This window comes from Corvus brachyrhynchos, unplaced genomic scaffold (genome assembly GCF_000691975.1).
Source record: "Corvus brachyrhynchos isolate BGI_N302 unplaced genomic scaffold, ASM69197v1 scaffold229, whole genome shotgun sequence".
Taxonomy (NCBI): Eukaryota; Metazoa; Chordata; class Aves; order Passeriformes; family Corvidae; genus Corvus; species Corvus brachyrhynchos.
The window spans coordinates 3,048,960-3,060,846 of NW_008240042.1; the positions used below are offsets into that span (position 1 = coordinate 3,048,960).

Here is an 11,887-nt window from a genome sequence, read left to right on the forward strand (position 1 = left end):
TCTTTCCCTTACATCCGGTTACTGCACAGCTTGAATCCACAGCTCCCCGGTTTGCCAGATGGGAGCTTGTTTCCACAGAGGGCCAGTGAAGAAGAGCCAAGAACAAACCACAGTTCTGCTTTTCAGTCTTACTCGCACAAAGAGATGCTGGGAAGAGCTTGACAATGCTGACATGCAGTTCCTCCTGCTGCACTTGTCATCCTACTAATCACCTAATGGCCTGTAACCCAAACCCTTGTTAGTAAGAACAGATTTTTTTTTTTCCTGAAGACAATACTAATAAGCCTTGAACTCAGTCTGGCCCCAACAGCTGTAATTTTATTTTTAACCTGGACTATGTTCTTACAAGTTACTATTAAAACACTTACTAACTCTTCAAGTCAGTTTACAAAATGTGCAATTTAAACAAAATTATGTAGTTCAAAAAAACCAACTGAGCAGCAATTGAGCTGCAACTATGTGCTACTGTGGGATCAGAGAAACATCAGAAACTATGAGTCTCACCACACTTCTGAAGCCTTCTCAGCAGAGAAACAAAGGTCTCTTCCAAACTGGGAATATGAACATGATACCAGATACACTAAGATAAAAGAATCAAGTCTTTTTCCAGTTCCTCAGCTTCTATCTTTGCCTCACAGCAAAGTCCAAGCTCACTGAAGGATTAAAAGCTCTTCTATTCACAGAAATTTTTGGGTGATGGATAGAGGAGGAGAGGCAAGGTCTGGGAGAGGAAGGTCCATGCACAAAGTAGTGGAAGAGAAATAAAAAGGCTAGTCCTCTTCATGTCTTCCCCCTTTGGAACCTCCATTTCTCAACTCCATGGCTGAGCAGGACTGGAAGAAACCCCCCCACACAGTCTGCCTTCAAGATAGGATGCCAAAAACCCAGCAAAAACCAGGAAAAACAAGCCAAGGCTACCACCCCCTCCCCTTGAGACTCCTGCTCTGGCCTCAACACCTGGGCACACAAAAGAGGAACAGGAGCATGTGTGCACAACAAGCCTATACAGACGTAACTATCATTCAGATTAAGAAAGGTGTTTTGGAGACAGCTGCTTTATTAAAAGGCTGAATTACAAACTAATTGCAAAAAAAAAAAGAACAACAAAACAAAAGAAAATAAAACCCAGCATTTTCTTGACATGACAAACAGGTTCTTCCAGGACACTGGGGCATCTTTACTCTTTCAGCACTTTGCTATTACAGAAGCAGCACTCAGGTACTTACTCTGGTGCCCTGAAGTCCAAGAGTACCAGGATACCACTCAACACATAGACCAGGTCTGAGGTCTAGGTTCATGTTTAAAGGGGATATAAATGAATGCCACACTAAAAACTCACTCTCTATTCCTAAAGTCACAGATTAACTAAAAAGAAGTAGGTTTCCCTTGCTCTTTTTTTTTTTTTTTTTTTTTTTTTGCATATGCCTAAAAGAGAAATTAAGCCCCCATTTTTGCCTGCTAGTGGCATTAATGCATGAGCAGTCTGATCCCAGAAATCTTCATTGAACATACACTGAAAAAACCCTAAACCCTCACTCCTGAAACTAAGGCTGCCCAGGTCAGAAGCAGGTTTTAAGGATTTAATCTGATCTCTCAATTTCTTAGAGCAACTTCACTGAGATTCCAACAGATCTCAAATATTTGAGGTAGATGTCACCCCTGAGTAAAAAGTTGCTCAGCATTCAGGTGGACATCACAAATCCCCTCATCCTCAACATGTCAGAGACAAGTTCTCTGAATATCAGGGTCTCTCAGAATTAAGCTTGTTCTGTTAAACCAAGAAGTCCTTTTGCAGCTAGGTCAAGTACTATTTAATTGTCATAGTCAACATTTGCTGGGCTAATAAATTAGCAGTGAAAAAATTAACAATGAGATCATGTGTGAAAATGTATTTTCCCCTTCCTGTCTTTATGATTCTTTCTTACTTTTCCAAGCATTAAAAACACAGCTCTCGTATCTCTTCCTTTCCTACAGATGAAGGTCAAACCATTAACTTTCCTGGAGTTAATTTGTGCAAAAAGTACATCACCTACCTTTCCCATCCCCTACCTCACATTAAACAATGACACACATGACATCAGAGGAAGCCACATGATTTACAGCATTTTAAAATAGCAGGAGAACAGGATATTTTCTGTATGTTTTCTGTAATTAAATTAATGCAGTGCCAGATTTTCCCAAGGTATATATACATGTTTTCTCCTGTTGGGCACAACCACTGGCAAAGTTTAGAAGCACTTGAGATAAAAACAAGTCTCCTTTTCCCATGTGTCCTTCATGCAAACCCACGCTTTTTGTCCAACTCCATCAACCTCAAGTGATTAAATGCCAACTTCTTTTCAAAATATACACGGAAAAGGGGGAAAAACAATACAGCTGGTATTGATACAACACAAATAGTCTCAAAAGTATCATTGCAGAATTTACTTTGAGTGCTGCCCCTAATTCACATCCTCTCTGCACACACACAACCTTCAATGAGGAGGAAAAGCCCTGAAAGGCCACATCAGGTGGGACAGAGGCTGCAGTGCTCCAGTTAGTCTAACTCCAAGTCACTCACTGCCATAACCTGATCTCTCTGCAGCTCCCAGCTTTTTTGCAGGGAAGCTGCTCCTAGTGGAGCCACAGAGGAGTTCATTTGAGTGCTGTTCACTCAGGAGTAAAGACATGAGCAGGGACCGGGCCCTTTGGAGCATGGAAGGCTGCCAGGAGTTCAAACCATAAAGGGGGATGCACACCCTCCTTGCTCCCCTCACCCCTGCATAAGGCGCTGAGCTTCTGGTCAGGTTGCAGACCTCAGCCACATGGAATAACAAATTACTGAGGCTCAGTCCAGCAGGGGAGGAGGCTGATCTCTGCTGCAGCTGCCAGCTCCAGGAAGAGGTATAATTGAAGGGGAGAGCATGAGGGAGTTATTCGGTGCAAAGCCAGCACACCTGTTGCTATGAAATAATGAAGCAGTGCACATCTTTGCTGGGCAGATCTCTGCAGGATGTGGCTCTAACCATTTGCAAACACAATTCCTCCCTTCCTCTTCAGCGGAAGGGAACACAGATACAATAAAAAATCATTTTTTAAAAAAAAATTATCATCAGTATCATCAGCATATATTTAAAGGAAACATACTATTGAATACACTGTCATCTTAAAAACCTACTGCAACAGATTTGCAAACTCAGCCTCATTAAAGTTAATGGAGTAGAACCACAAGTCATCCAACAGCTTGATTTCTGTAATTCTTCAAACACCGGATTAAAATGTTTTTATGTGCTATACTTGTGGCTAAATTTTACTCCCAAGTTTTTCTGTCAATGTGAACCTGGAGTTGAGAGTTAATACCTGACTACTACCAGTAAGGTTACTAGTAAGAAAGAGGGAGATAAACCCCCAGGAAGCAGGCTGGGTATGTTTGTGGAACTGTAGCTGAGGCCCCGTGTCTGTCAAGACAGCCTGGGAATTGGGGAGCTTGTTTTTACAATGCAAATAAGACCAAGTATGCCTGCACCAAACAAGAGGAGCTGTATTAAAGAAATTAGAGCTACAGGGCAATTTCACCCACAGGGCTATTTCATCTAGGAGCCAAGAATGCCAAAAATACAGAAGATAGACCAAAGGCAACCTGGCTGTTCAGATAAATGTTCTGACTAACCACACCAAGGAAGAAATGCTTTTATGAAAATGTAATAGTGGCCTTTGAAGAAACTTACTGATCTCTACTCTTTTTATCTCCAGCATGTCACCCTGTTCTTCAGAAAACTAACAGCTGTGCTATCCTAAATAAAGATCTTCTTGCATTTCTTTTTTGTTCTATTTTCACATTCCAGAGATAATGATTTCAGCAAACACAGAAAGTCTCCAATTTATGAACATAACTACGTTTTTTTTTAAGTTTCTCCATGAAAAACCCCAAACTAATCCAATCCAAAGGACCTGCTGTACTTTCAAAGAAGCATATTTTCTATCCAGATGGGTTTTGATTATCTTACGCAAGCCCAGATGACAGCTAGCTTCCCTCAAGGGCTCATTTTTTCCACACTCTTTGCATGTTATGTCAAAATTTGGGTAGGTATCTCTCTTTCCACGTATGGAAATTGAAAGACCATGTAATGAAATACAAGGGGCCACATATAAAAAGACAGACTTTGATCCACTTTCCTTGCCAAAGTAGATTCTACTTCTTCTGTAAAAAAATTATTTATAGAATAAATGGAAAAAGAAAAATATAAGCAATTGGTGCTGCACTTTTTGCTCTTCAAAACCATGACTTGGCTAACATATGTATTGTAAAAGGGTTTGTACCACAACAGGGCCCTCAGTGCTAATGAAGATCTGACAACACTACCATCAGACAAAGCACTTTCATTTCCAAGCATTATATAGCTGCATTTTCATATGAATTGATGCAAAGCCATGTATGTTTTGCCAGAAAAACAGAACTGCAGGTTGGGAAGAAGGGAAATCCTAAAACAAAAGTTCACGCTATCTGGAAATAGGAAAATCCTGCAAAGACTAAGCTATAACAAAAAGGAAGAGTTAGGAGAAGGGGGGAAAAAACTCCAAAACCAACAAAAGACAGCAGCTGTGTTAAACTAACAAATTTGAACCCTTCTGAAGACTCCCAGCTTCATTTCCTGCCTTTGAGGTCACAGCAGCTGAAGCTGGCTGTGGCATCCTGATGAGCACTCCAGTCCCACGGTGGGAACAGAGCAGGTACCAACACATGCTCAGCTGAACGTGCTGTTTGGTCTGCTCTCTGCAGCACTAGAGTCACTGAAGCATTCAGACTGCAAGGCCTTGCCAAGATCTTGCTTGTAAACACTAAAACACTGTGTAGAGAGAAAACTGTTTATGTCATTAGGTTTTCTCATGTTGCCTGAGATATTCTTGGTTAAAAATATAAAATTAATAAGCATTGTGTCAAAAGCAATCTCTGAGGATTGAACTACTTAAAGCTCTTCCAGTAACCCTTGGCTGTGGTATCACAGCTTTGCTTTGCTGGTTTCTCAAAAGGAGAAATTCCAGTCTTTGAGACTTTCACTCCAAACCTCTATTCTAGTAATTGTAGCTATTCAGCAACCTGTTTTGGGTGACAGAAAGACAAGCTTTCTATTCCAGGACAAAGCTGAGAGCTGTCTTGTTTTCTCAACTCTTAATTTTATTTGCAGTTTTGGGAGACCCCACAGCTTGGCTTGTCATTTTGCATAGTCACAAATGAAGATGTATTAAAAAAACCCAAAACAAACGGCAGAACAGTTGTTACTTTACTGACTTTGCTTTTACATCAGACATCTGGTCTAAATGCATTTGACAAGTAATATTAGGACATTTCCTGCATTACAATATTCAGCTAACATTAGATTTTATTTGTGGATGCTCTGATAAGCTGACATTCTGATTAAACTGACATTTGTCAAGGTCAATTTCAGAATTTAGTACTAATTGTATGCACATTAGAGAGGGAGTCCTTGTAAGCAGATTTGGTGGAGGAGCAGTCCTGATGCAGGAGGAAGTCACAGTGATAGTGTGTATTAACTCAGACATTTACACAGACCAGAGTTCAAATTAACTGTACAAAAGCCACAGTCACCATCCTACTGAGTAGGCTAAAACTTGGAAGTCTGGTCTTTCAAATCAGAAGAAACATCTGTATCTGGTTAATTTTAAAGAAAGTAAACACACACCAAATAGGACAGAAACATATCTTTCTTAGCAACTTTTATCCCTTTATTGCACTTTCTTTTTCTGACATGTAGTAAGGCTAGACAAGGAAAGCCCTGCTATAAGACCATTCCCTCCTTCCACCTCCTTGTTTCAATTCCTCTCACCCAGGTCAGCTCTGGTGGGGAATTTCAGAATTGAATTCTGCAAAGCCAAAATGAGGGAAGTTTTATTCTGCTTGCCAAGCAAACTGATGGTTGCTTTTGCTATTTTGGGGAACTATCCTATAGTTGTGCCCACCTGTTGTAGCAACGCTATTTTTAAAGTCACACCCAAGCGCACACATGGCTGTACAGCAAAACCTCTCAGGGACGACACTCTGCTCCCTCACCCCCAGCCTGCAGAGGTGAAGAAATCCTGCTATGGAAATCATGCAGGAACAAGGATTTTTCTAACTTGGTTCTACATATTAACTCTGAAGGGATGCAGCAATTTTGCCCTCCCTTACACCCCAGGAGCAGCTTCCCTTTTGCCTTTTCCTCTCTCCCTCTTCTCCTCTCCCCTTCCTCCAGATGCCTAGCACTGCTGGCATTATCCTCCACCAGGCCTGGTTCTGTGGGAGCCTGCAGTAGGTGTGTTGCCTTACAGAGCCTCACTGAGAGCAAAAAGCAGAGGAGATCAAAGACAAATACGAAAATAATCAGGTTAAAGTCATAGGCAGAGAGTCCACACCAAGAGCAAAACCAGCATGACACACCTACTGCTCTCCTCAGAGCCTGGGGACCTGGCCTGCTCTTGTGGCAAAAAGCAGCTGTAAAGCAGGTAAAATGTTTCTGGCCAGCAACAAGCTTGCTGAAGCAGACACACACTTTGAATTCATGGTTATAATTGAAAGGAACATCACCATTTTTAGGCAGAATTGAAAATTCAACTGTTAGGACAGGATACTTGTCTGCATCACCAAAAAGTGACCACTGCTTGCCCCCAGTTTGGCTGGAACATTGGCACCGTCAGCTTCATAAAGCCCCTCGATGTAGAGCAGCCAGCTCCCTGAAGAAGAGAACCTTAACAGAAGACAACCATTCAGCCTTTTTTATCTACTCTTTATTGCTACTTGCAAAAAAACGAGGGATAGCCATTTACAGAAACACTGTACCTTCAACCACCTCCACAAGTTAAACATGAAAAAGAAGGTTAATTTCTCTTTTGCCTCCTTTGTAACATAGTATAAAGTCAGAACCTAGCAGGATGATGGGCAAAGACACTTAGTAGAGGCAAACACAATTCTGCATCAGAATGGAGGAGAGCTAGTGTTCACCAGCACTTTAAGAAAATTAAATATTCAGTTTCTTCATCTTCCTTCCTTCCCCTTTAGCTAAGGCGAAAGAACTGAACCTCCTCCCCTAAAGCCACATTAGAGGTGTGACTTATTATTATTATTTTTAATAGCTGTGTCAATTTAAGCACCTCTTCATCCTCCCTGTTCCATATTCCATTTCTTTTGTTTTGTTGTTAGAGCAAACAGGATACAGGCCTTTTTTTTCCCCTAAATTCTGGATGATATCTTTCATCTGGTCTCATTGACATAACTGAGGACAAGCAAGCAGCAGAGGCTGTATCTCCACAGAAACCTAAGGAATAAAAGATGGGAAGGAAGTGTCTCAGGAGGGACTTTACATATTCTCCAGCAAAACTTGAGAGGTCATTTGTGGCATTTTTAGAGGGCTGAGAAACATTGTGTTGGGTTTTTCCTCATAGCCTCTGTGTATGCTGTACAACTAATTATTTCTCAAGTCTTGATCATACTTAAGGATAATCTCGACAGATATCTCTAAACCAAAAAATAAAACTGAGGAGAAAAAGCAGATTCAGCCAAGCAAGCACACCAGTTCAGCTAAGCATGCCAATTTTTAAGAGCCATCAAATTCAGACCTTGCCCTCCTTAATTAAAAGCTTTGCTTTGCCTTGCCAAGGGAGAAATCCGACAGCCATTAACTGCCCTGCTCCAGAAATAATTCTGCACACAACAGACGTAGGGAACAGCAGCAGTGAGCTACTGTAACCCATCTCGAGGAGATATTTCCTCCTGGCACTCAAGTGCAAGGTTGCATTCCGACTCCCAGCAACAAGTCTCTACTTTCTCCCCTCACGTCCCTCCACCTCCACACTCCTTCCCAGACGTCCTCCGCAGGGCTGTGTTGGTACAGATGTTCCCGCAGCCAGGATGAAAGCCCCTGTGCTGCCCTGATCAGCCTGAAAGATAACACAGCAGAGGAGAGGAAAAGTAACCGGTTCCGCACAAGGCCATGGGAACAGCTGCTGGCACAACACAGCGAGCAGGAGCAGCCCATGCACCCCACCATGGAGCGGGGCTCCATCGCTCCATCAGCTCGCTGGTTCCAGGCTGGACAAGTGTCACTGTGACAGGAAGGCCACCCTTCCTCACCTCCACCCTGTGCCCCCACACTGCTGTGCTTCCATCTGGTTCCACGTGAATGAGCTGAGGGCACTGAGCTTGCCAAGTTAACTGTGCCAAAAAGTAGTTTTCTGTGAGTTTAGTTTTCTTGATTGACATGCCACAGGATCAGACAGGCCCCCGTGCCTGTGCAGAGCCTCCCAGTCAGGTTAGGCACGAGCATGGTCCTATCATGTCACACCCGCGTGCCTGCCAGATGCCACATTCCCTTCCATGTGCAGGGACACTGGGAGATTCCCTGTTTGAGACTGCTGATAGTTTTCTGCCTCCTCTCACTGTTTACAACCTGCTCCTATCTAGCCTGACTAACACAAAAATCTTACTTGGATTCAGGTGTAGCTTTGTAGCTGGCAGACACACCACAGAGCGCCAGTTCTCATGCCTTCCAAGCTTATCTTCACAAGCTAAACAGTGAAGATGGACTAAGGTATCAAGGTAGAAAATCCATTCATGCCTCTGGCACTGTGGAAACTGAGATGCATCCACAGCATTGATTTCCCAACAAAGAGCATTACCTGACTTTACATATTTGAGGATTTACCACTAATCCGTTCCTCAAACCTTACACAACACTGAAACAAATCACACAACAATCAGCAGAAGAATGAAAGGACAGATGCCATCCCATGCATGGATCATAGCCTTCAGCTCTCCAGTAACTGGTTCTGCACAAAACAGTTAAACAGAGACCACACTGTCAAGCAGAGCCAGAAATTCATGATGTACCTTGCATACAAAACACGTCTCATACACAATCTGAGTTTCCAATTTTGCTTTGTCAAGAGAAAGCACATTTCTAAGCCTTCTGGGAAGCACAAACCTTGATATCTGCTCGAGTCCATAGACTGTTGGAAATGGTGACTCATGCATGAATTCCCACTACCCATTAATCTCAAAGTGTAAGCACTTATGCAGCAATAATGGTGTTTTAATGTCCTGGCAAAAATGGGAAAAAATGGTTAGCAGAATTTGGGAGTGACTGTCAAGGAAATGAAGATAAAGGCCATGCTTGGAGGACAGCAAGAACAAGGAAGGGACAGGAAAAAAGAAGTCAGAAGTTACAGAGTACAGCTCTCCAAACCAAATGGGAGTTCAGCTACCACCTGTTTCCAAAAGTTGTTTTCCCACTCAGCTCTGTGCAATATCCCTCAAAACAATCTGTGGCTGACTAAACACAAACCCCTCCTACATTACAAACCCAGCCTAAAATGTACATTTTAGTTAGGCATCTTTTGAAATTTATTCTATCTTGCATAACTCACAGAAGTGAACACAGAATATGGACAGAGTCCCAGGCAGTGCCAGGGGAGGTTTAGGTTGGACATTAGGAAGAATTCCTTCACAGAAAGGGTGATTAGGCATTGGAATGGGCTGCTAAGGGAGGTGGTGGAGTCACCATCCCTGAAGGTGTTTAAGGAAAGACTGGATGTGGCATTCAGTGCCACGGTCTGGTTGACATGGAAGTGTCTGGTCAAAGGTCGGACTCAACAATCTCAGAGGTCTTTTCCAACCTCAGTGATTCTGCGATTCTGTGAAGTGACAGGATATTTACAAATACCTGGCTTTATATATGGCATAAATGGTCCATATGAGAATGTTCTCAGACTCAGTAACTGTTTTCAATACTAAAGCAAAATTAGTTAGAATATGTAATCTGGCATTACAGTAAGAGCCCAACTGTTGCTCAGTCTGACAGAAATAGAGGTGTTTCAGGAATCTTAATTTTCAGAATTTTGGAATACTAAATGCAAGCAACCAACCCAGACATATGCAGACATCCAGCAGTACAAGTACATGACTATTTTATTATCCCTCTTGTACTTAACATGAAATTGTTGAGAATTTTTTTTAAATTTTTTTCAGAACTGTTTTTCAGTGCTGAGTTCCTTTGTTCAAGCTGCTGCTGCATAAATACATACATTATGGGAATTGCATCTGCCATTCACATGATTTCCAAGTTAATACTAACACAGTATATCTTTAACATCAAGATATGCACTGTGCATTGCAGATCCAAGACAAATGCAATTTCCATCCACTGTGAAACAATCCTGCAACCACCTCATTTCCATCATGGATCTGTGTATCCTTGCCACTCTACAGACAGCTGCCGTTTATGCAGTTTATGGCTAACACTGCTGGACTTCCCACATTGAAACCAGGGAAGTCCACCCATGCCTGCGATGCATTTCTGCAGCTGTCCCTGTACACCCTCACAAACAGCTGGAGACTGGTGATGACACATCCAAGCACAGTTCAATTTAGTCCCTGGAAGTATTCCCTGATAATAAACTTGCAGGAATGAAATTAAGCATGGAGTTATCAAAAAGAGGTTTGGCCTTTGAAAAGGAGGCTGAAGAGAGGATGGTTGGCACCTTAAAAAAAGAAGTGAGGCAGTGGGTAACAGGTAAGCAAACTGTGTTCGCAGAACAGCAGACAGTAAAATTTCATGTACAATCAAACAGTGCTATCAAAGTTCCAACTGAGGGGATTATAATCTGCTGTCTAAACTCAAAGTCTTTTTAAAAGGCAGCAATTGTGAAACATCCTAAAAACAGTACTATTTTCTGTAGGATGAAGAAAATAAAGTGATAAAGTGAAATAATAATTTGGAAATACTACTACTAGTATTACTACTGCTGTGTGTCAGAATGGTTTTCACACACAGATAATGCATATAATCCTTTACATTAGCCTGCAGTGTTTTGTACAAAATCACAGATCTGCACAGTTGAGTAAACAACAAATTAACTGAGGGATAGTGGGTACCAACATTCCCAGATGACACCAGGCCCAGCAGCCTGAGGCACATGCTAAGACTACCTCTGTGTAGTGACAAAACATTTACACAAGTCAAGCATTCGCCACATGAAAGGGAGAACTGCTAATCAATGCCTACATCCAGATAAACTGCACAGGAAGAATCTGACGTGTGCAAACAGCCACTTTTGCTTATTTAAGCCGATGAGTCACGTGATTAATTGCCACACTTTGCATTGTTCAGATAAGGTGTAAAGGTACAAACAAGAAAGAACCTACCAGGACTTTCCACCCGCTTGTAGTGGTAGGGATTGATGCAAACCTCCTTCTGTTTTGAACCAAAGGGGAACTCGCAGCATTCCAGAGGTTTCAGTTCGTGATGGCTCTGCAGGTCCGGCCAGCGCCACACTCTGCAGTAAATGACGTGTGGGAGCCCTTTCCGGTGAGACACCTGGAGCCGGCCGTCCAAAGAACGAGGAATTGTGACGCAGTTGCTGGGCTGACCAGGACAGCTTAGTGCTTTTTCCAGCTCCTCCATAGCACCCTTTTTCTTCTTCAGTTTTTTCACTAATGCGTCAACAGCTTTCTCTGCCCATTTCTCTTCTTCATCCCCTTGCTTCCACCCCAACAGCCTCTTCACTGCTGGGCTGGTGAAGGAGAATAAACTTGTTACATTCATGGTGACCCCGCTGTTGTGATACCACAGAACCAAGCAGGAACGACTGCCCTGTTCTTCCACCACCACCAGGGTACAGCAGATTGTGTCAGCAGTCAAAAGCAGCCTGGATCAAACAGTTCTGGTCCCTTCTCCTTTTCAATCCTCCTGTCCCAGGAAGGCAGCGCTGACATTCCCCCTTGATGGTCACAACCTTTTCATTATTCTAAATCCTTCTGGTTGACAACCTAAAGCAGAGTATCAGAGAAAGAGAAACAGAAAGAGAAAGAGAGAAAAAAAAAAAGGATTTTACCTTTCAAGTTAACATACAGCATTAA

General features: G+C 42.4%; 1 protein-coding gene across 1 annotated transcript in view; it reads right to left on the minus strand.

Moving 5' to 3' along the window:
• SMAD1 (SMAD family member 1) overlaps positions 1–11,887 on the minus strand; it is a 65,602-nt gene that overhangs the window by 13,529 nt on the left and 40,186 nt on the right. Inside the window, exon 2 of the mRNA XM_008641277.2 lies at positions 11,174–11,797. Coding sequence (XP_008639499.1) covers positions 11,174–11,573 — 400 coding nt within the window. The 5' untranslated portion in view covers positions 11,574–11,797. The remainder of the gene's footprint in view (positions 1–11,173; positions 11,798–11,887) is intronic.